General features: G+C 37.7%; 1 protein-coding gene across 3 annotated transcripts in view; it reads left to right on the plus strand.

Annotated features, from left to right (window-relative positions):
- Positions 1 to 5,417: 5,417 nt before the first annotated feature.
- Positions 5,418 to 14,169, plus strand: part of LOC145985743 (uncharacterized) — a 39,804-nt gene continuing 31,052 nt past the window's right edge. For 2 of the 3 annotated variants that reach the window (XM_083119806.1, XM_083119807.1), the window contains exon 1: positions 5,418 to 5,560. In XM_083119806.1, coding sequence (XP_082975932.1) covers positions 5,455 to 5,560 — 106 coding nt within the window. In that variant the 5' untranslated portion in view covers positions 5,418 to 5,454. Of the gene's footprint in view, positions 5,561 to 5,725; positions 5,750 to 14,169 lie in introns of those variants that run through there. The other variant, XM_083119808.1, reaches the window with a different exon arrangement.

Raw genomic sequence — 14,169 nt, forward strand, 5'->3', positions numbered from 1 at the left:
AGAACATTTTACAAAATGATTTTTTATTTGCATAAAATTTGAAATCGAAGGGGTAATTGCTCGCATTAGCCCCTGTCCCCCCTGTAGTTGAGTCACTGTATAATGCAGACATACAGGGTGCTCTGAAATTCCCCTTACAAACTCCTAGGGCAAGTAGAGGGGACTGAGTAGACAATATTTGGAATAGGAACCCATGTCCGGAAACGTACCGTTTCCGTGCTACAACTATGACAATGTGTCGGATGTGCCTGTGTTGGTATGCAACCGGGTAGGCAGTATATGACGTCAGAAGATCACCTGATGACCTAAAGTGTAATCATTTATTACAACCATGTCAAATGAGGTGTTACGTAAGGTACAGAAGTGAATGACGTGTGACTCAGTCCATAATACAAACAAATTTATTTGGTAACAATGCCAAGGGAACAAAAAAGAAACTTACTATTCATTAATCAACACCTGTGTCGACAGTGGAACGCAACAATTTGTAGACGTCACGTGCCATCAGGTGATCTTCTGACGTCATGTACTGCCTACCAGGTTACATCCAACACATGCACATCCCATACATTGTCATGGTTGTAGCACAGAAACGGTACGTTTCCGGACCTGGGTTCCTATTCCAAATATTGTCTACTCAGTCTCCTCTACTAGCCCTAGGAGTTTGTAAGGGGAATTTCCGAGCACCCTGTATTTAAGCAATATATGTTTACTTTGGATACTTTAGGCTCACTGCCATTGTTAGTTAACCTTATTCTGCACAGTTGCTCGACTAACCTTGTGGTTTGGTTTGAGTTGCTGTTTTAAGTCCACTTTATGCACAGTAAGGCTAATCGGGACTGGACCTACAGTTTAAAGTGGGATCCGAACCACTTGTGCCTCCACCGGGTATCGAACCCGGGACCCCTTGATTACAAGGCAAGGATGCTACCACTGCGCCATGGGGGAGGCCCGACTAACCTTGTGTTAATGCGAATACCACGCACCCTTCCCCCTTCCATCCAAACCGATTTTAAAGGCATAAGAGATAATGTTTTATTTCAACCCTATCGCCGCGATCACCCACAGGTAGGTAGAAAACCTATACATATTAACCAAAACTAAAAATCAATAACAAGTCAATCAAACGATAGTTTAAAGTGGGATCCGAACCACTATGTGCCTCCACCAGGTATCGAACCCGGGACTCCTTGATTGCAAGGCGAAAACGTATTCACGGCGCAATCGAGAAGGCAGTTATAAATATCTGATACATAAAAAATATCAAATAAATTCCCTTATATGTATTACCGTATTCTCGCGTCTATAAGCCGCACTTTTTTCCCCGAAAAGTGGACCAAAAAATGGGGTGCGGCTTATACACGCGAATGGTAAGAAAAGCATGTGCAGCTTATACACGCGAATGAAAGAAAGTGCAGCTACTGCTAGGATACTAAAATACATACGTTGATTTGTTATCTTTAGCACATAACGGATTCATTAACAGCAAATCCAACAACAATGCATCTGTAGCAGGCTTTGCAACAATATGATATCTTATCTTTAAATATTTTTTTGCAACAATATGATAATATCTTATCTTTGAACACGAATCATCCTTACTGTCGTATTGATCTGGAAACCATTCAGTAAAGTGAAGTTGTTAAAGAAGGTTGTGGGCCTGAGGTCAAGCTTGGCGTACTATCAAAGGGAGGATGTCTGGCAGAAGAATCAGCTACGATGCTCATTTTAAACTTCAAGCGATACGATATGCTGAAGGAAACGGCAACAGATCTGCAGCGCGATATTACGATGTGGACGAGTCTAACATTCGTCGATGGAGAAATCAGAAGGAACAACTTGCTGCAACAAGTGGCAAGAGAAAGACATTTCGTGGAAAAGGAGCCAAATTTCCACAGGTAGAAGAAGAAGTTTTGGCCTTTGTAAATGAGAGGAGAAGTGCTGGCTATGCTGTAACCGTAGACATGATACGTTTTCAAGCTCGTGAAGTAGAAAGGATGGATGGAAGAAGGTCTGGTGCATTGCTGAAGCAAAAGAGTTTGCTGGTGTGGGACAGCTTTCGTGGTCACCTAACAGACAGAATACAGACAAAATTGCAACATTTGAAAACGGATGTAGCTGTGGTTCCTGGGGGTCTAACGTCTGTACTGCAGCCCCTAGACGTTTATGTAATTCGCTCGTTTAAAGCTGCGTTCCGGCGTCTGTATAATGACTGGATTAGTGCAGGAAACCACGAGCTTACAGCAACAGGAAAGATCAAACGTCCGACTGTCAAGCAAGTGTGTGAATGGATTCTGGCAGCATGGGAAAGTAAAGTCTGAGACAGTTGTGAAGGGTTTTCTGAAGTGCGGCATATCCAATGCCCTAGATGGTACCCAGGATGAAATGTTGTGGGATGATGATGTTAGTGATGAAGATGACAATACCTCTTGTGCAGAAAATATTTCAACGAGTAGCAGCAACGACAGTGAATAAGGGCTTTGAGGACTCAAACTGAATGATACGGTATTAATATGTAGATCCTTGCGCTAAAATAAAGGTTAAAATACTTACTTGAAATTGGCTACCTACGCAAAAAAAAAGTCACTCGTGCGGCTTATACACGAGAAATTTTATTTTCCTGAAATCTAAGGCCAAAAAAGGGGGTGCGGCTTATACACGCGTGCGGCTAATAGACGCGAGAATACGGTAAATACTAATGTATTTTTACATGTTTAGTAATTTACTTTTATATTTAAAACATTATAAATATTAATCATATAGGCTCTTTCTTGTCAGTTGCTTGGTAGAAAATTTGAAAAGTTTCATGTAGCTGCAGGCCCGTAGCCAGGAATTCTTTGTAGGGGGGGCAAAGTCAATCCTAGAGGGGGCAAATTTTTAATATATTGTGTCGCATTGGCAGATATAACAGGATACACGGAGGCACTTGCCCCCTCCACAAAAAGAGATAAGTAACAGAAAGGGATGATATCTTGAAACTACAACGAACAAACGAACTTCGAGCAACATCAAATAGCAATATTTCGATAATGACCTTTCCAGATTGCCAAAGAATATGAAGTTTAACATAAATACCTAGGTAGGCTAATAGGGACTGTATCTACTTGATATTTACAGGTCGATAATGTTAATAAATGATTAATATGCACCAACAACTTTGGGCCTCTCTGCAGAACTGATTAAGGGAACCCTTTATAAATCATGCTTCATAATGATTCCCTCGAGTTTCTAGTATGCAAGATTTTTACACACAAAGGAATCTAACGAGAATCCAACAACATCATTGTGTTGTGTTATGCAAGAAAATAGAATTAATTAAATAATGATGGTTACATATTATCTACACTTTGATGAATTGTGTAAACATTTGTAGCTAATACATTTTTTTTGTACTTGCTAAAACATTAAAACATGGGTCCCTTAGTCCACCACGGACTCTTATTTCCTTCAAAGGGGAGACTCTTGCATCACTACAGACAACGTTTGCCTACTGGTTACGTTAACCATTTTGCAAAATATTGTGTGAATTGTAGTATAGTTGAAATACATGTTTTAACACCTGACAAACAAATAGGAATCCCTTGATTGATCAATGACTTCTTGGATTACAGTGTCATCAGTAATATTTCATATTGAGTTTCATAGAAAGAAATTATTTTAATAGGGTGCAATAATTTTACGGGGCACCATGGCATTCTGTTTAACATTTTTTGCTTCATAAAGATCGTTTGGCTTCCAGAGCCGACTCTTGCCGCCCCATAGATAGCTATGGCTCTGATCTTGGACTATAGAATAGAATAGAAGAGCAGACATTGCGAGCGAAGCGAGCAAGAAAATTTTACGAAAAGATTTTTTAATTGTATAAAATTTGAAATCGAGGGGGGGCAATTGCCCCTCTGTTCCCCTTGCAAGTACCCTTGTCCGTCTGGTAGAAAACTGCAAGGAACACGTAAAATTAATTCCATCATGAGTATCCAATTGTTCTGCTATTCTTAGATTCTCCTAGTCTTGTTTTTTACTTAAATGTTTGCTTCCCCTATAATGGACTTCTGTCAAGGTCAAGGGGAGAGGACAATGCCCCCTGCCCCCTTGTAGTTGCGGCACTGTTTATGAGTATCTCTTCATCAATTTCACGTCATCCTTCATTGTTGCGATTAGCTAGAAGTGGCAGAAAAGCAACGCAAAGTAACAAAAATCAAATATCCACTCCCTCTCTCTACCACACTATTACCAAAAGATAGACTTTGGAAACAAAAATTTAACCAATTCCAAGTTCATAGCAACACATCCAAGAAAAACATCCAAACACATTAGGCACCTTTAATACAATACTACTAAAAATATCACAACTGTTCTAGATACTGAAAATTGTGAAATAATTTCCAGAAGTCTAATCTGGAAGGGAATCCCCCCCCCCAATCCTGATTCGACATTATCCGGAATCCCATACACCCTAATAAATCACAAAATCAATAAGTGTCTTTGTAATGTTGCTAGAGTAACACATGATATAATTGTAAAGATTAGTGAGAATTCGAAGTAGGAATGTGTTCTGTATTTTTCACAAGGGGGGCAGAGCAGGCTTTCAGGGGGGGCAGTTGCCCCCCCCCCCCCTGCCCCCCCTCTAGCTACTGGCCTGTGTAGCTGCCTGGCAAAGTCCTCATTCCGTAAATTCACGAACTGCATGAAATCAGTAAAAGACATATATTCCCCCTCGTTTTGAGAAAACCTGTTTCACAACCCACCCCTGTCCTTTCTGTGGTGAAGGACACTCCAGTGGGACAATGAATCTCCCCCCTATTTACTGCGAGCAGCAAAAGAAGACGGCCGCGCCATCTACTGGCCACCGATGGAAATGCAATTTCAAAGCGCAGCGAGGTTTAAATGTGGGGTAATCCTCTACTCCCTAACTCCTCTATGGTAATATCATAGAATATGGTAATATTGCTTCGCAATATGATTTAGACAAACACAACACAAACGTCCGCCTCACACCGAATCACAAGGCTTCTTCTTCTTCTTCTTCTTCTTCATCGAATCACAAGGCGAACTCCTGATAGTTAAATAAACAAATACCGACATTCAGATCAGGAAATGTTCAGGATTTTCCTAAACCGTGGAAATCTTCTTCCTGAAATCACAGTGAACTGAAAGTGACTGTTGTTCATGCAATTTCTGAAATGAAAAATTCAATTTCCAAGACATGTATCATTTTAGCTTTTTTACACGACCATTCGAAATTTCCAGGGATTCTGGTACCGAAGTTTTCTGACTTTCCACGCTCAACAGAGGAGAGAATATAATTTTTTGTTATGATCAAATGCATAATGTTGCCTCAACTATCCATATTGCAACACTACTGGCTTCTTATTCTCATCGCCTAATCGCACCTCAATTATGTACTTGCTTCCATTTTGAACGCTGTTTTTCAGCAGTTACGAAGACGAACAAATCATGGCGGACTATGAGGAAGACAGTGATTATAAGATGGAAGCAGAGGAAATCGTAGTTTTATTGCCTGACGATGAAACTTTAGGAGAGGACCTTAATTATACTCCAGGTGCGAAATTTATTTCTTATATTGTAGAATGAGAATAAATATTTTGCGTAATGTTATGCGATCGCAACAGTTGCGCTCTGTTCGATTCCAGCAGAGCACAACATGGTAGTTTCCATCAATTTTGATGATTGATGCAATCCCAGTAACCGGGATTTCTGAATGTCAAGATCATCAAGTGGAAACATTAAAGTAAACTAGCGTCGTTGGAATCTAGAGTTGTGTCGTATAAGATAGGTTTTATGTTTAATCTTCGCTGTAGAAACTCGTGAAAGAAATGTCATGTTTCAAGGACTTGTATAATAGTTCGCGTAGCAGTAGTTGTGGTTGTTGATATTGTCAATCTGTGATATTGTATCAAGGATGCAGCTCAACATATTTTCCTTGAATTTTTTAAATAATTTTGCCTAATGTTGCATATTTAGTCTATTCGATTTGTGCTGTGGTGACTTTTGGTCATCCAAACACGACACAATATAGTGGAATGATACCTAGACTGATTGTTTTGGCAGTGCTGGGGGTACGTTTGGTCGAGTTTTGTAATAGTTGGGGCTGCTTGTGTGGATCAATATGGAGAAAATGCACTAGGTGGGGAATGCGTTATGAACATTTTCTTAACTGGGGATAGATTCCTTCCATCTTCCCCTCACGTCAAGCACTGTGAATAGATCAAATTTAAGTTCGGTAACGGTTCCGATTGTTTTATGATTTTTTCAAATTCTCCTAGCAGGAAGACTAATTATCGCAGAATTTTGGCATTCATTGTCCCACGAAATTTGAACCTTCTTTAAAGTAGTGAGCACTGTTTGGATTTCGAAAAGGAGTTATTTATGTTGAAGAAAACAACTTAAAAATTAGGAGCAATTACAGAATACCGGGAGTATCTCCGATTGCTTTCAAATTCGGCACATCACTAATTTTGCCGTCCTAATCACGAATCTGCATTTAAAAATTGGCGGTCACGTCTAGAAAATTCGAAATACGGGGGTCCGTGAACGAAGTAAACACCGGTGGTTTATGAAGGAAACAACAATATTTTGCAATGATTAGTGTTCAAAAAGTATGTTTATGAATACCCTGAATTTTAACTATGCTTGCCTAACCTAACCTAACCTTACTTGAATGGTTCGTGCGGCAAGTATGTTTTCCACATTTGGCAAGATTTTACAATACGGGTCATTCCATATCAATTCAACCAAAAAAAAGAGGTTTGGGAACCCACCATCCCAGATTTTTATGAAACTTGGTACATTCAATCCTTCCATGGTGGTAAGAAACCTCATAAAATTTTTCGCCTCTAACTCATCTGGTTTCAGAGTTATGGCCTCTCAAACTTTCAGCCAACTCTCGTTTTCCTTCATTTCCGAAGCCCTCATTGAAACCTGCAGTGCTTTACAAAAAAAATTCTATCTCGCTCACACATGATTCAATCCTTTTGAAATTTCACAACAATATTAACCAAACAATAGGCATTTCAGAAAAAAATATGACATCACATGATATCAATATTTTAGTAAAACAAAAAATTAATAAAAAAAAAATTAGCGGGATTTTGTTGCCGAAAACATGCCTTGCTAAAATTTCAATTATCATTAAAAGGGAATGAATTAATACCAGCATAAGTATTTTTAAAATTAACCTGGGTATGTATTCTAACTTACCCAGCGATAAAAGTTATGGTTATTTTATTCCTTCTATAAATATAATATACTTATGTCTGATATTTGGATGAAATGGCTTCCGGAGTATTAAAATATTTTGGTTAACTCAAAATCAATCAAATAATGTGTTATAAATTAATCAGTGAAGCAAACTCGAAATTCTATACTTTTGTTTATTCTTTGAGCATTGTTGTCTTATTATTTCCTTGCTTATTTATAAAATAATTTATCCATATATAAGCAAAATATATATATATGGTTCAAAAAAATCTTTGTTTAATGTTGTGTTCTTTGTAAGCAGCAGTTTGATGATATGTCAACATTACCTGAGAAAGAATAACAATGAAGATGATAATAATGATAATAATAATTTATATTATTTTATTAATATGAAATCATCATTGAACAATATCACTTATTATGGTATCCCCTCCTGCTTCAACATTTGGTGTTTGATGATTTATCCATATAGATATTTAAATGTGATTGACCAAAACACAGGTTTAAAAATTACTGGATATTCCATATATTGCCCATATATATTTTTTACCTTTCCATATATGTGCATGCAACATATACAAAAATTTACTTTGTGACACAAGTTGTATACTTTGACACATTGGATTATCTTGTCCATTGAACTTAGAACCTTTTGACATCCAGATGTTGTTTCTGGTGGATCAACAACAGCCAGCACATGGGGAATTGTTACTGCACATATATCTTCATGTCTTGGCCAATAGAATGATGGGGAAGGAGCATGGGGGTGAAGAAACTTTACATCATCATCTCCTTGATCTTCATCCACTTGAGATACCATTCCAAAGTACCACAACTGATCATACTTACAAGCAATGTAACATCCAGGAAAGAGTTCATGTACAGTTACAATAAAAGATTGGCAGTTTTTCAGACTGTACGTGAGAGATGGGGTCTCTCATCTTGACTGATTCTTCTAGCCACAATGGTGCCTGCAGAATCCAGAGGTCTGAAATTGTGGAAACTTCTAGTGCCTGGAACTGTTTGTACATCTGTAAACCGGTTTTGAAGTGTCAAATGGGTTGAATCTACTTCACCTTTCTCAATAAAGTGAAATGCAATATTTGTAATTTTTTCCACACAGAAATTGTAAAAATCCCCTGTTGTTGTGATCTGTCTCTCAAATGGTCTCTGTAAACTCTGTTTTCGTGCCAAGCGTTTTGCTGTTCCGCCAATTCCATTACATTCTGATTTCCCATGGCTTGTTGCAAAAAATGACCATTGTGCCTCTAGCTGGAAGTCCTCTTCATGCAGACACAAGTTGAGAAAGTTATATTTGTTTTTGTATTGAGCAGCACTCCTGTCACGAAAATAGTGTATTTTCTTGACATGTGAAAAATTTTCTTTCAGAAATCTCATGACTATTCCTTGAATTTTGTAAACCATGTTCACATCATGCTTCAGGTCATTATATATGATACAGTGTGATGAAACAATCTTTTCCCCAACAGAGTTCTTACAGTAGACTACCAAAGGATGTACAGTACATGACTCAAAAGTCCAGTAATAACCTTGGGCCTCATCTTGGATTGTAAAAGATTGGATTCAATCTTTTATTGTAACCGTACATGAACTCTTTCCTGGATGTTACATTGCTTGTAAGTATGATCAGTTGTGGTATTTTGGAATGGTATCTCAAGTGGATGAAGATCAAGGAGATGATGATGTAAAGTTTCTTCACCTCCATGCTCCTTCCCCATCATTCTATTGGCCAAGACATGAAGATACATGTGCAGTACCAATTCCCCATGTGCTGGCTGTTGTTGATCCACCAGGAAGGACATACCACTTCTCAGACATCTGCATGATGTCAGTGCAGGAAAGAATCATACATTTGGATGGCAAAAGGTTCTAAGTTCAATGGACAAGATAATCCAACGTGTCAAAGTATACAACTTGTGTCACAAAGTAAATTTTTGTATATGTTGCATGCACATATATGGAAAGGTAAAAAAATATACAGGGTGAGTCATAAGTCTCCATACAAATGGTGAAAACGGTGACTAATATTTATTTTTCCTTTTCAGGCAGGTGAATCAATGAAAAAGAGATGCCACTAACGAAGGAAGAACGGATTGACATCATTCTGTTGGCTGGGAGTGGTACCACCCATCATGTAGCATGTACATGCAATGCAACACACAGAACGCAGGTAACCCATGACACCGTGACCAAACTTATCAAGAAATTCAGAAGGACAGGTTCATTTGTTGCTGTCTTTGGTCTTCCAGGCCTGCTTTCGTCGGCGACGAACTTTGGCCAAAGTGTCATGGGTTATCTGCGTTCTATGGGTTGCATTGCATGTACGTGCTACATGACGGGTGGTACCACTCCAGCCAACAGAATGATGTCAATCCGTTCTTCCTTCGTTTAGTGGCATCTCTTTTCATTGGTTCACCTGCCTGAAAAGGAAAAACAAACATTAGTCATCGTTTTCACCATTTGTATGGAGACTTATGACTCACCCTGTATATAGGCATTATATGGAATATTCAGTAATTGTATTTTAAACCTGTGTTTTGGTCAATCACATTTAAATATCTATATGGATAAATCATCAAACACCAAATGTTGAAGCAGGAGGGGATACCATAATAAGTGATATTGTTCAATGATGATTTCATATTAATAAAATAATATAAATTATTATTATCATTATTATCATCTTCATTGTTATTCTTTCTCAGGTAATGTTGACATATCATCAAACTGCTGCTTACAAAGAACACAACATTAAACAAAGATTTTTTTTGAACCATATATATATATTTTGCTTATATATGGATAAATTATTTTATAAATAAGCAAGGAAATAATAAGACAACAATGCTCAAAGAATAAACAAAAGTATAGAATTTCGAGTTTGCTTCACTGATTAATTTATAACACATTATTTGATTGATTTTGAGTTAACCAAAATATTTTAATACTCCGGAAGCCATTTCATCCAAATATCAGACATAAGTATATTATATTTATAGAAGGAATAAAATAACCATAACTTTTATCGCTGGGTAAGTTAGAATACATACCCAGGTTAATTTTAAAAATACTTATGCTGGTATTAATTCATTCCCTTTTAATGATAATTGAAATTTTAGCAAGGCATGTTTTCGGCAACAAAATCCGCTAATTTTTTTTTTATTAATTTTTTGTTTTACTAAAATATTGATATCATGTGATGTCATATTTTTTTCTGAAATGCCTATTGTTTGGTTAATATTGTTGTGAAATTTCAAAAGGATTGAATCATGTGTGAGCGAGATAGAATTTTTTTTGTAAAGCACTGCAGGTTTCAATGAGGGCTTCGGAAATGAAGGAAAACGAGAGTTGGCTGAAAGTTTGAGAGGCCATAACTCTGAAACCAGATGAGTTAGAGGCAAAAAAATTTTATGAGGTTTCTTACCACCATGGAAGGATTGAATGTACCAAGTTTCATACAAATCTGAGATGGTGGGTTCCCTGGCCTGGTTGAACTGACGTGGAATGACCCATACCGGACACAGCTGTAATTTCTATCCTACTTCTTATACTCACAAAATACGTAGTTCCAATGAAGTATTTTAGGTTAACATGTGGGGGTGACGTGTTGATAATGTATTTGACGTGCAGAACTTGTATAATAAACTTTTCAATTACCACAATCGTTCTCCTTATACGAGAATGAAAACCATGTTTGTTGAAATCTTCCGGTAAATAATGAGCAATAGTGCATTGTCGGTACGCTATCACAGGCCACACACACCATTCACGCATAGCCCCAAAAACCATTCACGGTAAGGTTAGGTTAGGCAAACATAGTTAACATTTGGGGTTGTAATTTCGTTTCTTAGGTATGGGAAACCCAAATCTTCCGGTAAATAATGAACAATCGTGCATTGTCGGTTGTGATCACGGACCCCCTTTTTTTCGAATTTCTACACGTGACCCCCAAATATTAACTGCAGATTTGTGATTACGAGCCCAAAATCATAAAGTATGCAAAATGTGCAGGAAATTTGGGAATGGTCCAGTATTGTAAAATTACTCCCCACATTTACTGAAGATGCCATATTGTCACATGTAAAGCAATGCTCCATGGAACGGATAGCGAACTTCACTTGTTCACATCATCACACCATTAGTATCGACAATCATAGCGGTAATGTATGCATGGTATTTTGCATTTTCTAGACGTGACTGCCAATTTTTGGCTGCAGATTCGTGATTTTGAGGTCAAAATTAGTGAGTATACCAAATATGAAGGCAATCTGAGATACTCCCAGTATTCTGTAATTATACCAAAAATTATCGTACACAAGCATGCACGCTTCACATGGACAATGTAGTTTCCGTTGACAAGCGGCTGTGAGTATCGTAGACTAGTGTGAATTACTGTAGAAGGAAATCAGAATCTTAGTTGAAATCATTTAGGGACTTTATTTTAATTCTAAGAGAACCAAATCTGGCCTGCCTAGCCTAACTACGAAAGCACATATTGAACAAAATCTTAAGTAACCACGGTACTTGTTTACTATCCGTCAGACAGATTTCTTCATTTCTACAGAAGAAACTACTTACTGTAATAAGTTCCTGTAGTATTGTATAACATAGGGGAAGGTGTTTTGTGTGAAATTCAGGTAAGTATTCCGTATCCTGGAAACGGATTTCTTCAGATTTAAAAGTTTGGGGCTCATTTGGGGGCAGGTGACTCCGGCCAATTTCTAACATGCCTTTTAACAGGGAGTCTGTAGAAAAACCCGGAGCGTAGCGGACCGGCGTTAGCAGTTGGGGCCGGTAGGTCAATTACCCCAGGGGCAGAGCCTGGAATCGATGGGAAATTTGAGTCAAAAATTTCAAACTAAAATAATTTTTTTGCTTAAATTTCGCACCCATTCCGGGATGGATAGCCCCAAAAACCATTCACGGAATGTTCCGCGAAGCAGATAGGTAAGTACGAATGACAAAAAATCAGAAGTTATAGGTGTCCGACGGATAGTAAACTTTTACCCTCAACTAACTAAACGGGACCATTGTATTATTTTTTTTGATCATATATTATGTCAAATAAACTTGTCTTGTTTTTAAAACGTCATCTCATCGGCAAATTTGGCATTTCTTTCCCTTACAGAATATCCCCACATAATTTCTACGTACATATTGGTATTTTCCACAATGATTCTCACAATAGTGTCATCTATGAAAAGTGAAAATCCTCGATAGCAGATTTGGCATTTTTTGCAGTTGCAAGTGATCCAAGAAGACTTAAAACAATGTTTTATTTTGTGAACATTCGAACATGAGCAGGGAGCTTATTTCCATCAAGTTATTTTGTCTTTTCCAGGAAATAAGTTTCATCTTCATCCGGGATATCATTCTCATCATCATGATCTGATTTGGAGTCAATTATTCATCTTGAAGCACTTCAGATGAACTAGGTTCGAAATGTCCTCCAACACCCCTGCTGTCAACATTCACTTTAAAACACGGTCACACAACACAGATCAAGTAAAAACCATTAAAATATTTCACTCTCGAAGCACAGTAAGCGAAAGTTCTAAAAAAATGATAAAAAAAAATTGCATACGTAACTAGGCATGTGGGGGTAAATTTGACCCCCATCAACTTTCGAACAGCTTCACCTTGCTGCAATTACACACAATGAAGGAAATGACCTCGACAGTTGAATCAAACTGTTTTAGGAAGTTACTAGATAAGCTAGCACAGGGGGCAACCAACAAGTGTCTGGCTGTTAAGAAATACCTACCTGGGGGTCAAATTTACCCCCTGGTGCCTAGTTGAGGGTTAATATTGCATTTGTAGCATGACAAAATCACAATAAAACAAAAGGAACTTGGGCCTTAAGTTCTGTGTAATATTTTTATATTTTGTACGAGTCTGTAGAAGTAACAGTTAAGAGTACATAGATATGAAGTGCACACCTCTGATAAACAAGCGAAGAGCATGTACTTTCATAACGTACATATTGTACTGCAGTTGCACCAAAGGATTAGTAATTGGGATGGAGCAAGTAAAAATAAATAAACAGTAATACAGCATATAACAGTGTGTTATTACACCCTATGCCAAACGTTTCATTGGATTTTGTAAAAAAGATAAGGAATTGAAGTGATCTTCCTTAGACTTGTAATAATTGTGCATTAATTTTAATATTGCGAGCGGTTTTCTTTTTTCTCTGTACATTTACATATAGGTAAATATCATATAGGGTGAGGAGGGGTAAGTGGGCCACCCCTCTGTCTTTTTTGAATTGTTGCAATATGGAATATCTGTCATCATATTTGATGCATCTGTCGCACATCTGGAAAACATTTCAGAAGTTGTAAAGGATTTTTAAGAAATCTGAAAAAGCAGCAAGAGCGTAAATTATCCTTTGATATATATTTTTTAACATAAACAAGCATGTCGTACCAAAAAATAGTTTACATGTTCATAAACAACATTAAGCCAGACCCAGGAGTCTCTGCCACGTGCTGCACAACATAATGCAAGAGACAGTGTTGATAATGGCACAGATAGAAGAATCGCGACAGTCCGCCAAGGCACAGCTGTTACGTAGAACAACAAAATTAGAACTCAGCTCTATGTAACATTCAGTTTTAAACGTAATGCATTATAACTAGGGAAACGACAGGTAATACACGACTGACATTACCACTGGGTTGAGAACTAATAACCTGCAAACATGTTAATCCATGACAATTGGACCACAACACCCCTCCTTAAGCAGTTCTATTACATTTCTATGGTGGGCGACAGTCGGCTGCCTTTGTTATACATTTACAAACGATGCCGGCTTATGCAACAATAACAAGTATATATATATCCACCAGAGGATAAGCAACACAGCTTTTCTTTTGCTTTGAACTTGTCACCCATGATGAAACTATGGCAATTTTAACAAAGTAAAGA

The sequence above is a fragment of the Lepisma saccharinum genome, chromosome 3, assembly GCF_977018435.1.
Source record: "Lepisma saccharinum chromosome 3, izLepSacc3.1, whole genome shotgun sequence".
Lineage (NCBI taxonomy): Eukaryota > Metazoa > Arthropoda > Insecta > Zygentoma > Lepismatidae > Lepisma > Lepisma saccharinum.